At 41.9% G+C, this 13,233-nt stretch overlaps 1 protein-coding gene across 9 annotated transcripts in view; it reads right to left on the bottom strand.

Moving 5' to 3' along the window:
• Positions 1–46: 46 nt before the first annotated feature.
• The window catches only part of NRG1 (neuregulin 1), a 953,340-nt gene continuing 940,153 nt past the window's right edge, over positions 47–13,233 (bottom strand). For 7 of the 9 annotated variants that reach the window (XM_081808842.1, XM_081808809.1, XM_006734435.3 and 4 more), the window contains 5 exons: positions 12,421–12,523; positions 10,756–10,882; positions 8,212–8,342; positions 7,212–7,418; positions 47–4,269 (listed from right to left, as the gene is read on the bottom strand). In XM_081808842.1, the coding sequence (XP_081664968.1) occupies positions 3,618–4,269; positions 7,212–7,418; positions 8,212–8,342; positions 10,756–10,882; positions 12,421–12,523 (1,220 nt within the window). In that variant the 3' untranslated portion in view covers positions 47–3,617. Of the gene's footprint in view, positions 4,270–4,655; positions 4,798–7,211; positions 7,419–8,211; positions 8,343–10,755; positions 10,883–12,420; positions 12,524–13,233 lie in introns of all 9 variants that reach the window. The other 2 variants (XM_031029357.2, XM_031029356.2) reach the window with 1 other exon arrangement.

The raw sequence follows: 13,233 nt of genomic DNA, 5'->3' as shown, positions 1-13,233 counted from the left end.
GTCTAACAGACTGAAACATTAGTCTGCTGAGCAACACTCCCACGCCTCCACAGAGTAGCATTTTTATTGCAGTATGTCTTTCATGGAAAATGAACAAAATTTTAAATAAATCACAATTACTTATTGCTTAGTATTTTGGATAATAAATTCTTTAGTTTATCAGTACCTCAGGGCCTTCAAATGTGCATTCTTCAAATAGTTTCAATTACATATACATTCTTTCTCCTGAACAATAAATTATTCTTAAAAAAAAAAAAAGAAAAAAGAAAAGATACATAATTTTAAAGCAAAGAAAAACAAAAAAAAACCCATATATTTTTGACATTTATCTTAAACTTATATGAAAACAACTCTATGTTAGATGCTTAAATATAAATAATAAAGGACAATATGTTATTTACAATGTTACACAGTAAGTTGAGAGAGTAAAAAACTGACATTAACTCATAAAGACAGTAAATGATTTAGGAAAACATCCAAGTAACGTACAATGTGTATTTACAAAAGAATATATAATAGAACTCGTGGTATGTGGCCATTTCCTTTTGCCTGCACTTGTCTGCAGTGTTTCACGGGTCTTTGCAGATAGAAATTTCTGTGGGTGGTGGAATGGAGTCAGTACTAAAAGATAAAACCAGGCCTTCCTTATTTTCACCATTTTGTGAGCCATGCACCTTTTAACTCAGGCCAAAAAAAGGAATAATTATGAGCAAGTTACCCTGGATAAACTCCACCTATATCAAGACAGTCACACTTAAACAAGGAGGATACGGTCTGTGGTGTTTGGGACACATTTCACATATACTCAGGCAGAGTGCCATTTTGTAGAAAGCATGAGGCTGTCCAGGCACTCCTGAAAAAAAAACAAACAAAAAAAGGCATACCAGGCAAGAAGGGGGAGTAGGACAGAAAGGGAATCTGGAGTGAGAAAAAGAAGTTTTGCCTACCCCTCGGTGGGGTATGATTTCAGACCCAGGAAACACAGTTGCTGTCAAACTTCTGGGCAACTTCCACTCCCTGGAAACCCCTCTGAAGCTTGCCACATGCTGGGAGCATGGGTTCACGCCCCTCCGCGGAATTGCCACTACACCGCCTGGGTTTATAGACAGGGCTGGTTGAGAGCCATGTGCGGACTAAACGTCACAGAGAGGTCCATTTGAACACAGAGCTGGTGGTGGCAGCAGGTAGCCCTGAGGAGACAGCTGGCCTTTCTTACCAGGGGAAACTCGTTCTCCAGAAGGAAAGGCTGTCCCAGAGAATATGCCACGTCTCTGAGTGACCAGAATCAAGCTGGAAATAAAATTTCCTCTTGTCCTAAATGTTCCTGTGTATTTGCGACCTGAAAATGTAGATAGCAATTTTCATACTGAGGAAAATGTTGGTTTCAGAAGATTTCATTTATTCTGGAAATTCTCCACAATGGGGCATTTGAATACTCCAATGCCCAAAGATTTTTGCAGCAGAAATTTTAGACTTTTCATTAATGGTAGAAATTTCTTTATTGACATAGTCTCTGAATGACCCAAGGCCTTCAAAGGCAATATTAATTTAATGATTTAAAGGACCTCTTTGGGTGGACTGTCCTCTTCCCCCTGCCACGAGCTTACTCATTTCTACAGAAGTGGGAAATCGGAATAACTTGGGCAACCCGAAAGAAGCACAGAGAAAGTGGCATGTGAGTAATGAAGGACAGTTCAGGATACCAAATACTAAGAGTAACTTCAAGGACCTGCAGACAGACATCTCTGTGGGTTGTAGAAACATGAAAGTTGCTTAATGACATGCCTCGCGTCCAGCCCGCATTTTCCCACGAACTCCTTGCACGTCCCTTCTTCCCGAGAATTTTAACATAGACATTTGATGAAGAACTAAACCCAGTTCACCTGCAAACAAGCAGCAGCTGCTCTTGTTGACTTCACGCCTGGTATTTGGAACCCCCTGCTGACCCGTTTCCTGTTTTGTCCCATGGATCCCAGGAGGTCACCAGGAATCTAAGTAAAGCTCTAGCCTGATTTGACAGATATCAGGCAGGGCATGAAATAGGGCCTGCATTTTTTTTTTTAAATCCCCTTATTTTCCTGAATTAGCGTTTATTCCACATATTAACACCTATAGGCCTTCCTCGGACTTACAATCACAGAGAACATGCAAAGTTTAGACCCATCTTCCATCCTGTTTTGTGACAGTAAAGCAAAAGGTAAGAAAGGGGAGGACATGGATGATACAGGCTGCAGATTGAGAGGTCAGGACAGAGGTGGGGGGTTACTTCTGCAAGTAAAGGTGCAATCTTTCCAACACTGTCAACGTTCCCTGATGAATCGACACTCTTGGAAGGCTCTTGCTAATCACAAATCACATGCACGTTGGCCATTCCTGACAAAAATGTTCATGCATAGTTACGACCTGATCGAGGCAACATGGAAAAACAAGAGGAAAGTCATGAGGAGAAAGGCGTGGTCAACAGAACTGTTTAAAACTGCGACCAAGTCACATGGCTCTTCTCCACCTGTGCCTTCCAGACACTCACTCCTTCTAGATACTCTACAACAGAACTATTTCCCTATGATAACTAGTCACCACCGCATACGGCAGGCATATTTCACTGCAGAAGTATTTCAAATTGCTGAGTGTGCCGTTTAAGCTGGTCATTTTGTGCCGTAACACGTCTGTTCTTGAGCTGATAAGACACAACCAATGGCTAGCTCCCCAATCAGTGAAAAACACAAGTCAAGAACGATTGCACCTTTTTCAGCCATGGTTTGATTTTCAACTAGATGACCTGCTGTATCATTCCCCCAGAAAGTGAGGTGGAGTCCTCTTAGAAGACGATGGATTTACCCCGACAGCAAGCCAGAACCCATTTACGATGCTATCCACCCAACTGTTGCTCTTTGTCAAGAAAAATAAACCCCAATAAAGCAAATGGTAGCTCTTTTTCGTGAGAGCAAGCTGTCTTCTGATTAAGAATATAGTTTTTTAAAAAAATCACAATACTACTTTCTTCCTAATATTTAACATTACTTAATGCAGTTTCCTGCTGTAATTAATAGTAGCATGCTGTTGGATCTACTATTATCTCAGAGCCCAGTGAAGCAAACCTTTGGCTGGCAGAGTAGACACAACTCATTTCATATACTGAAAGCAAAAGAAAACTTCGTACAAAAGAGAAGAGTATTTGGATGGATGTGCCATTACAAGACGTACTGATCGGGCGCTACTAGAAATAGCAAACAGAGGGACAGTTGCAAGTCTTGCAAATCATACATCCTGTCAACATCATAATGCAATGCACAAGAAGCCAGCGAAAACTGAATATATGGGAGGTTTTGCTGAAATACTGTGGAAAAGCAATCACAGTAACTGTACAAAACTCGCTCTCAACATAACAGAACATAAAGGCACCATTGATATCTTTCTCGTTTTGAAATACTGTAAAAAATTGCTACATATGGCACATAACACATTTGTACATACATATATTTAATTTATAAAAGTTTTTTTTTTCCTGTTTTCTATTTGCAGAACTGCTAAAATAAAATAAATTGTTTAATTTAAGGTGGAATACTTTATTATATAAAATAAAGTTTTACAGGTGAATCTATGTGTTTATTTAGGTTTTATACAGCGATAGGGTCTTGGTTAGCGATTACACTAGACAGCCTGGCCTGCAATTCCTCCTGCGTCGAGAAGCGGCCTGCTGGGTTAGTCCTGCTGTCCGCCAGGCGGAAGGCAGGTGCTGCCTCAAGACTGGCTGCCAGGGGGTTCTGAATGCCCAGAAAGGGAGTATCTTCCCCTACCCTCTCATCTTCTGTTTCACTCTCTGAGTTAGTGCCCTCAGCGCTTGCGTTGCTGTCCATTTCCAACCTGTTAGCAATGTGGCCATTGAGCTTGGTTCTTTTGGCCCGCCGGCTACTGGTGAGTTTCTTAACAGGCTCTTGAGCTGGCTCGTACTCCTGGGTGGTTTCATACTCCTCATCTTCCACTATCCTCAAGGGGCTAGGGGGCAGGCTGTTGTTCCCATGTGAAGGGTTGTGGTGGTAGGAGTTGAACTGCTGAGGGTGGGGGTCATACTTCTCCCGAAGCCGTGGTGCTGTCACAAGAAGCAGAGGTCTCTCTTCTTCCACGAAGGGGCTGACTGCCATGATGGGCAGGGACACCGCCGTGCTGGACACAGGTGGAGACATTTCTGAAGGGGGCGATTTGGGGGAGCTTGGCGTGTGGAAATCTACAGGTGACATGCGAGCCGGGGTGGTCATTGCTGACACATACCTGTGTGAGCACAGAATACCCCCCCATGAGTGTGGTGGAAGAAGAGGCAGAGGCAGGGAGGGTAAGGGGGACAGAAGTCACGATATTACAGAATCAGAAAACAAAGAATTTCTATGCGTTGTACACTTCTCGATTTTTAACACTAAGGACGTTCGGCACCCTTGGAATCTGAAATTATGTAGCCAAGAGTTTCCTCACGGGAGTACATGCATAGATCAGCTAGGTGGCCTAACTCAACCAAGCTTTGGGGATTTTCAATCTCATGGTGATTTTAAATAAAAGCATGTGAGTCAGGACAAGAGGGCACTAGGTCCCAGAAACTTCAGTTTACAAGGACCAAGGCGCAGGGATTTGCAAGGGAAAGAAGTATTACTTAAATACTATACCTTCCTAAAGGCCAAGGGGTCTTAGAGAATGAAGCCCAAATGGGGAATGGAAGAAGATCTAAGATGAGTTGCTGAGAGCTGGATCTGCATGCATTTGGATCTGTGTGCCTTGTTTCTCCTTAGCTCAGCTATAAGGTTATGTCTTATGAAAAAAAAAAAAGCATAGTAACTTAGATTTATTCCTGATAACAGTGTAACACATTTGTGTGCTTTCAGTTTTTCCATGAAATGCTACTTCTTAACATTCAATTTGCAACTCTCCATCCCAGTGACCAAGACATTCAGAAAAAAGCCTGAGAAAACCTTATGTTGGCTCCCGAGGTATGTCCAAGCTCCGGTCTACCTCTCTTCAAAACCATGGCTGCATCAATCTTTCGCTTATCTTTTTTTTTTTTTTTTTTAAGATTTTATTTATTCATTTGAAACACAGAGATACAGAGAGAGAGAGAGAAAGCATGAGCAGGGGAGAGAGGCAGAGGGAGAGGGAGAAGCAGGCTCCTCGCCGAGCCAGGAGCCTGACGTGGGGCTCGATCCCAGGACCCTGGGATCATGACCTGAGCTGAAGGCAGACGCTTAACCATCTGAGCCACCCAGGTGCCCCTCTTTCGCTTATCTTTTGTGACTGCTCAAGGGTTGGCTGCACCCTGGTACCTCATGACCTGTTATATCCAGTAGTGCTCAGTAAATCTCATTGCCAAGACATTGAGTGCATTTTTTTTTTTTAAACCATATCATGCTTTCTTCTTCTAGAACAAGAAGGCCTGACTTAGCACTGAGGAAGATGTGGCTTATTCAGAGTCACATTTCTCAACTTTGATAAAAATGTTGCCAATGCATAGCACCAAAGCTCTCTTTTCTTCACGTTGGCGTTCACAGGGTCTAATTTAACATGACCTGTGATGACACAGGACACCGTTATCTGAACTCTAGCTAACAAGAACAGGAAACCTATTAACTTTCCTGCTCTTCAGCCATGATTCAGAGTCATATGGATGTGAGGTCTAGCTGTGTCTAAAACAGGAAGGTGTTTAGAGATGGAAATACTTGGGGCTTGAGGCTTCAACTTTTGTTCTGGGGATACTTAAATTAAGCTCTCTGAGAGATGCTAATCTGGATTCAGCCAACACATAAAGGTGATTCATCTTTTCTCTCCATGTTCTCGAGGTTCAGGTATATTTCGAGGTCCTAGATAATATCTGCAGTGTGCGTGGAAGCCTACCACAGCAGAGAAATGTCAGCCTTTAGAGAGAAATATCACATGGAGTGATGAAGAAAAAATTTATCCCTAACCTCTTTCTCAGGTCTCAAAAAAGACTGGATTAAGACAGATAGAGTTTCTTAATACATAAAGATACAATTATATGAATTTAAGACTAAGGTTTTAAACCACTTTGGGACCATGCCTACATTTTCACAGATGAATTGACAGAGCAACCTCTCATTCCATAAAGCTCTGAAATACCATTTTGGAGTAAAGACCCTTGAAGAAGTGATTAGCAAGCTCTATAGGACCTACTGGCCCAGAACTAGTCATCCTTTGTTACAAGGACTTCCCAGCCAGTCCATGAGTGGAAAGAGTCTATCAGCATTATCTCCACCCACGTAACTAGGTATGGATTTGACATTATGTAAACCTTTCGGCAAGTGGTCAAAGATGACGCTGAGATGGTGATACAGTAAACAAATAGACAACACCCCTCTGGATTTGAAAACAAACAAGTAGCAGCTTACTGATAATGCCACAAAGGCTGGTTGGATATAACTCGCTCCCAATTTAAGTGAAAATGAATCAGGACAATCTATGAATTCAGTATTCCTATGAAGCATCTCTTACTTTCCTCTGTTCTTGATTTTACCTTGTCTGTAACCCTCCTCCCCCCAACCCCCAACCCAATCCAATATCCCCAGAAGAAAGCCAAAACATTCTGGAATAAAGCAATATCTGCTTTGAAAACCACCTGTGAAGACTGCGTCTGCAGCATACAAGAGATTTATTTATTCATCCCTTCTTCGAATTTCGTAAAAGGGACACTACAGGGTGGAATGCAAGCAGTTGTGTCCCACGAGACTCAGCAGTGACACAGCCTTTGATTTGATTTAACTGAGGCTGGAAGGTAAGAAAGAGTTAGCACACAAGACCACGAGACCAGCTCGACCGGAGTTTGGGTAGCTTGGCAAATTCGAATTATTAGAAGGGTCTTTACGGACTGCTGGTGCCATCTCTCTAAAGTTACAACTGAGGAAACAGAGATGCCAAGTGGGTGTGAGCCTAAGGTCAGAGCTGGGACCTCTGGGTTAGCTGCCCCTCCAACATCAAATCACTCCCGCTCCTTAAGAGTCTGTTGCCTGTCAGCCACTGGGGCCATGCGAGCAGCTCAGAAGAAACGAGTTCAGTCAAACAAAAAGATGACTTCATCAACTAGGGAACTGGAACAAGCAAGTACCGCCCCTTAGGCTCATTAGAGTAGATTTCCTTAGGTGAGACCCCAGCTGCTCATGGGGATTCTCCTACTGGGGTGCTTTCTCCTCCGCAGTAGCTTTGCCCTTCGGTTTTACCTTTCACTATGAGGAGAGTCTCGGTAGGAGTCAGGGGTTTCTCTGGCATGCCTGAGGAAGCTGTTACATTCGCGAGGGCCTCCCAAGCCATTAAGTCGTCCTCTTGGGCCCCCAGCTGGGCTGCTGTGCCTACTGTTTTCTACTGATGACATCATGATTACAGAGTGACTTTCTGAAATGATGCTTTCAGTGTGCCCATTGCTCCAGCTGGAGGGGAAACGGGAGAGGCAAAGAGACATACATATGCATTTTTTAATGATACGCAAAAATGGAAAGGAAAGGAAGTGATCTGGTAACTATTTCAACTTACTGGTGTATCAGCAGTTGACGACAACATTACTTGTCTCAGAATAGAATTATTATTACTTGCTATAGAGGGGCTCTTGATTTTGTTTGGCTTTGTAAGAATACAGTTTATGCACCTGTTCACCCATTCAACACACATGTATCAAATGTCGGTATGTACTAAGTACTCTTGCAATCTCTCTGTTCTCCTGTGGCTTAGGTCAAGGAGACACTTGTCCTATGAGCTACATTTGGCAGTCCTTGGTAGCATGCACTCACATGGGGATACCCGAGGCCTGTGAGTCTAGCTATCGAACAAGTTCTCGTGTTCATTTCCAAGGGCAACCCAATCATTGGAAGGAGTCAACTTCTAAATATTCTATAGCATCTAGGACAGACTTTTTCCACTGTAGCAATTCAGTGAGTAGTCAGGCATGAGTAAAGACAATCTCTAAAATGGGGAACAACAATCCTGTGAGTGGGTATTATTTTCACCTTCAGTAATGAAAAAATGGAGGCTCAAATTTAAATGGCCATTAAATGGCAGAGCCAGTTGATGTCCAAAGTCTGTTTTTGTCCCCAGTCATACATGTTGTTATATGTCCTTGCCTCATAAGTGTCTCCTGTTCCTTTCTTAGGCAGTGAAAGCAAAAGACAATGTCTAGAAATTCTCTCTCAGAGTAGTAGTGCCCTGCAATTGCTTTCATTCTCATACCTGTGGCTAGGAGTCTGGGTGACAGTAGTAGAGTGGTGAGCTGTTGAGGTGTAGTGACTGGTGGAAAAAGATGTCTCCGCTTCTCTCTCAACAATATGCTCACTAGAGATGACATTTTTAGATACGTATTGCTGGATAAACAAAGAGACACAACTTGAAGATTCATATTAATCAAAACAGTAACATCATCATCATCACACACAAATTCTATTCTCATACATATACTTCATAACCCACTCCATTTCTCCAATAGTCAGATGGCAAATCCTATCCTGGCTCTATGGCCTTTAAATTCAGTAAATGAAATTAATGAATTATCCTTTGGATGCGCATGCAGTGTGGGTTCTGCAGTCTTAACTGCATATTATCAGAAACAGACCTAGTTCTTCTATCTTATTTCCAACTGATAATGTGAGTGGAATTCAAGACAAATCTCTGCCCCATATTCATTTTTTGTCATAGTTGTTGTAGGTGAAGAAGATTAACAGATAGCTGAATGCAACAAAAGCATAGAGATGGTTTGTCTTCTTTCAAATTTCAAGTCAGGAGACGGATTTTTTTTTTTTTTTAACAATCTCTATATTCTGGATCTACTTCTCTTTTTCAGTTTCCAAGGGCCCGTGTTGCCCTAACGATAGCACTGAAATTTTCAATTTGTTGTCAGTGGTAAGACTAGCAAGGCCACTGAGAGTTTTGAAGGACTTACAGAAGCCGTCAAGGTCACACATCTTGACAAAGTACACAGTATACAGAGGGCCTATATATAGTGCAAGTAGATTCTATTTATTTTCATCACCAAATCGCACGAGCTCTTCCTGCCTTCAATCAGTGAAAGAGGCACATTTCAAAGTTGTGCTTGAAATGCTGTTAGTTTTATACCAAATTAAATTGAGTAATGGAAAAAGTCATGGAAAGGAATACTCTCAGATGAAATGGGCACTTTATAAGCAATGGGCTGTGGGCCTTAAAAGAACCTGATGTATTTATGGAAACCCCCAAAATATACAACTTGAATTATGCTTGAAACTCTAGTTGGTTCTCTTAGTGGAAAGGCTAGTCCATGTGGCTCTTTCTGGGACGTGCAGTTTAGCTTGCTTTAAGGAAAAGATGATGATGTCATGATTCATGAGCTCTTTCTAGTCTGTGTACCATCTCACTCTTGGTCCTTGAAAGGCAATGTAAGCTTGGTGAATCTAATGAAAATAATATCTAACAATTATTGACCACATACTGAATGTCACCGGGCTAAGGGTTTTGTATGGATTGTCTTGTTTAATGCTCATAGAACTTGTTGAAGTAGGTATTATTTTTAGGCCTGTTGTCATAAGGAAGAAATAGGGTGTAGACAGATTAAATAAAGCCCAAAGTAACACAGCCTGAGAGATAATTGGAATGCAAGCAGCCATTCTGCTTCCTATATATTATAACAGACATAGTGACAGATTGTAGGTGTGTCTGTATGGAGTGAATGCATTTGTCAACTGTGTAGAACATTCTAATGAACACTGGTAGGGGGAGGGAGGCAGCAAAATAGGCTAATGTATTAGCACCTTACTCTGTCTCTGGAAGGTCTTTGCTACAAGATTTGCTGGTGGCTGAGTAACCACCAACTCTGAACTTGGGTGTAGGATATCTTTGCTCCACACAAAATACACATTTTCCTACAGGATAGAAAAAGGTGGTACTACAATGTAACCTTCAAGCTTTGCCTCTACAAAGCCAAACGTCCAAGGGAAATGCAGAAAACAGGAAAAATTATGGTGGAATAAGAAGAGCAATACTCCAAATGCCAGGAAAGCTGAGTTTAGCTTTGGCCCTTATCTGTAAAAAGGGGAGGCTTGAAAGATCACGTCTAAAGACTCTTCAGAATGTAATATTCTATGACCTAGTTATATTTAAAAGCTGAGTGCTTGGTAAATTTTAAACAGAATATTTGAGTGATTAAAGATATATTTAATCTGGATGGTTTGACACCATGTAGAAGGAGTCAGGGGATAAGAAAGCATTATGTTCTGCAATTTTGCTACTGAGAAGGGAGTTTGATAAGTCATCTGGCCCTTGCATGCCCTAACTTCTTCCTTTGTACGTCAGAATCAGTAAATCATCAGGCCCTGGGAGATGCCTCTAATAAAAATCACTCTAAAGCCCTTAGCTCAGTTCTCAGTTAGAGACTGGAGGAGCCTTTGTTTCCAAATTATTAAGAAAAAAAAAAAATTCCTTCTGATTCTTGTATCATTAATTTTATTATTTTTCTGTGTTTTTCTTTTCTTTCTTCCAGTTAGGCCCTCCCTGTAGAACAAACCCAATATTATTATTCCATCCCCTTAATGAACACTTTACGAGAGGAAATGTGCTGGCCTTACAGTAACCAAATCCACTTTAAAAAAATGTTCCCATTATTTTGTCCTGGCAAAACCCTGGATTCCTGGAAGTCGTGGTGATTAATGGCAGTAGCTAAGAGCCTAAGAGCTTTAGAAAATAAACGTCAAGGTGCCTGAACAGAGGAGAGATGCTGAGCTTTTCCACTGGCCAGACTCAACATACATTCACCAGCTGGACGTTCTCGGGGGGCGGGTTGGGGTGGTGAGGCCCGTTGGCTATGTTGACCATGTTGTTGCGTTCAGACCGCAGACTCTGCCGAAGCCGGTCATGAAGCTTTTTCCGTTGTTTCCTGGATATGAAAAGGGGAGCATTTATTTTTTTCTATCATTTACATTTCTTGGTACACTCAACTCTTGGTTCTACCAACACGTAAGTCAGGTAGGAGACTGGTGGAGGATATGCCACTCCGTCTCGGATTCTGCCTACGGACAGAAGTGGAATCACACAATCTTAGTGAATACATTTAAGGAGCTGGGGCGGGGGGGGGATTCTTACAGAAATCTAACTGGACTGCTGAGAGATAAGGAAAAAAAAGGAGAAGACAAGATAAATCAAGTTGATATTTGGCTCAAACCCCAACTTTCGCAGTCAATCCATCTTTGCCTGAGTCTTACAGATGGTCATTTGTCTTGGGTACCAATTTGTGCCGTGCAATTGATAAGGCTGATTGCATTCATAATTTTGCCTGTGTGTGTCTTAAGAAGATGCGGTTAATTCTGAATCTGTACCTTCTACACGGTGGGTGTGCATGTATGGCATTGTATGTGAGTGCAGCTAGGTACATATTTTGCCCATAGATTTAGCACAGTTAGAACATGATCTTATTCTTACTAACACTTTTTTTGTAGAACTAGGCAATGGATATTGAAATACTGAGATTGAATCTAATAAGACTCATAAGGTAGATTTCAGTAAGGCTTATTTCTATCACTTACTCAATTCTGGCAACCCATGAAATCCTGGGGTATTAAGAAAATGCCATCCATGCCCTTAATTTTATGTCTAAAAGCATATTGTCTTTGTTCCTCAATGCAACATTCAGGTCATGATAATATCCCCATGACTGGTTTTGGCAAGAGAGTTTATGTGATGAAGCAACAAAATGAAACAAAACTGTTAACGTTACTTCCTACTTGAAGCAGAAGTTCTATGTAAGAGAGAAAAGTGAAGGGAAATCAGGTCACACAGTAACTGTGTTTGTTAATATGGACCCAGCTTAACGGACCAGACATAGTGAACACAAATCTGCTTTAATGTTTTCTCTTCTTCTTTCAAAGCAAGATTTGCTTGATTTTCCTCCCATGAGATTCTTTTTGTACATCCCACACTTTGAGAGCATTTGAGCTGGTAAGCTCATTAGATGGAATGGGTAAATAATCACAATAATGTTTTAAAAACCTTCATTCCCAACATCACCAAGTGTTTCCTTTATCTCCTAAGTCTGAGTGCAAAGTGGGATGTGTCCTCAGCAGTGACATGACAGGTGCACCCTAGGCACCAATCCCTGTCCTCTCAGGATCATCCACACACACCTGCATATGCCCCACAAGCCCATCCGTCCAACTCTTTCCCGGGTCAGGGGCCACGGTCAATGACCAGAAGTCTTCTGAACACTTTCACAGAAATAGGCAAAGCTTTCTAGTTATGTGATTAGAGAAAGTCCTCGAAATAGATTGCTCAGAGGAAAAAATGAGAAGAAACACCCCCCGCCTCCCCACTCCCCCTTTTCAAGCCTAGGCTGTGGAAAATGCTTTCCGCAAAGCCCTGGGCCAGCTGAGCTGTCTTCTCTGCGCTAAGGAACGAGAGGCATGGAGGAGGAAGGTTTACTTGGTTTTGCAGTAGGCCACCACACACATGATGCCGACCACAAGCAGGGCGATGCAGATGCCGGTGATGGTCAGCACTCTCTTCTGGTATAGCTCCTCCGCTTCTGGAAAGGGATGAGAGCAGATGTCACCAAAGCCCCCTTATACTCGCCAGGACTTAACAACTGAACAGTTGGCATGCGGCATGGCATTGTCCATGTTCACGAGAAAGTAAATACGTGACAATTCATTACTTTTGCAGACATACTTAAGGTACGGCATACTCTGCATTACACTTTGAGCATAAACAGCAAAGCCAGCTGGGGCCATTTGCAATAAAAAAATTATACTATTAAATTACTCTACTTATAAGCTACAGATATATATGTATTAAACTGGCAAATCATAAACATTAATTATAAAATAATAATTTCGTTAAAACTGTAGTTTTTAATGAAAAAAGGAAATCTCTTGCAAAGGCAACAGGAATCAATGCCAATAAAAGGAGCTGGAATTGGAACCACTGGGGCCGTCCTCGGCCTCCTCTCTCCCTCCCTCCCCCCTCCCAAACCCCTTTTTATTATTCCCGTGGTCTTTACAAGGAGCCATTTCTAACTTAAAAAAATAAACTCAAAGACATTTGCAAACATGAGCTTGACTTGTAGTTAGCAACAGAATTGAGGCAGGATCCCTATGATTTAACAGTAAAATGTGAACATAAGCAACACAGCAGGGCACTGTATCAGAGAAAATCCAATATGGTGGGTAGGAGAGTCTGGGGCCAAGATGAACCCTTGTCCTTTGAGGGACAATTATTATCACTTCACTGACTGTA

The sequence above is a fragment of the Leptonychotes weddellii genome, chromosome 2, assembly GCF_054177405.1.
Source record: "Leptonychotes weddellii isolate Sample4059 chromosome 2, ASM5417740v2, whole genome shotgun sequence".
Classification (NCBI taxonomy): domain Eukaryota; kingdom Metazoa; phylum Chordata; class Mammalia; order Carnivora; family Phocidae; genus Leptonychotes; species Leptonychotes weddellii.
This window is presented reverse-complemented; position numbering and strand designations above follow the sequence as displayed.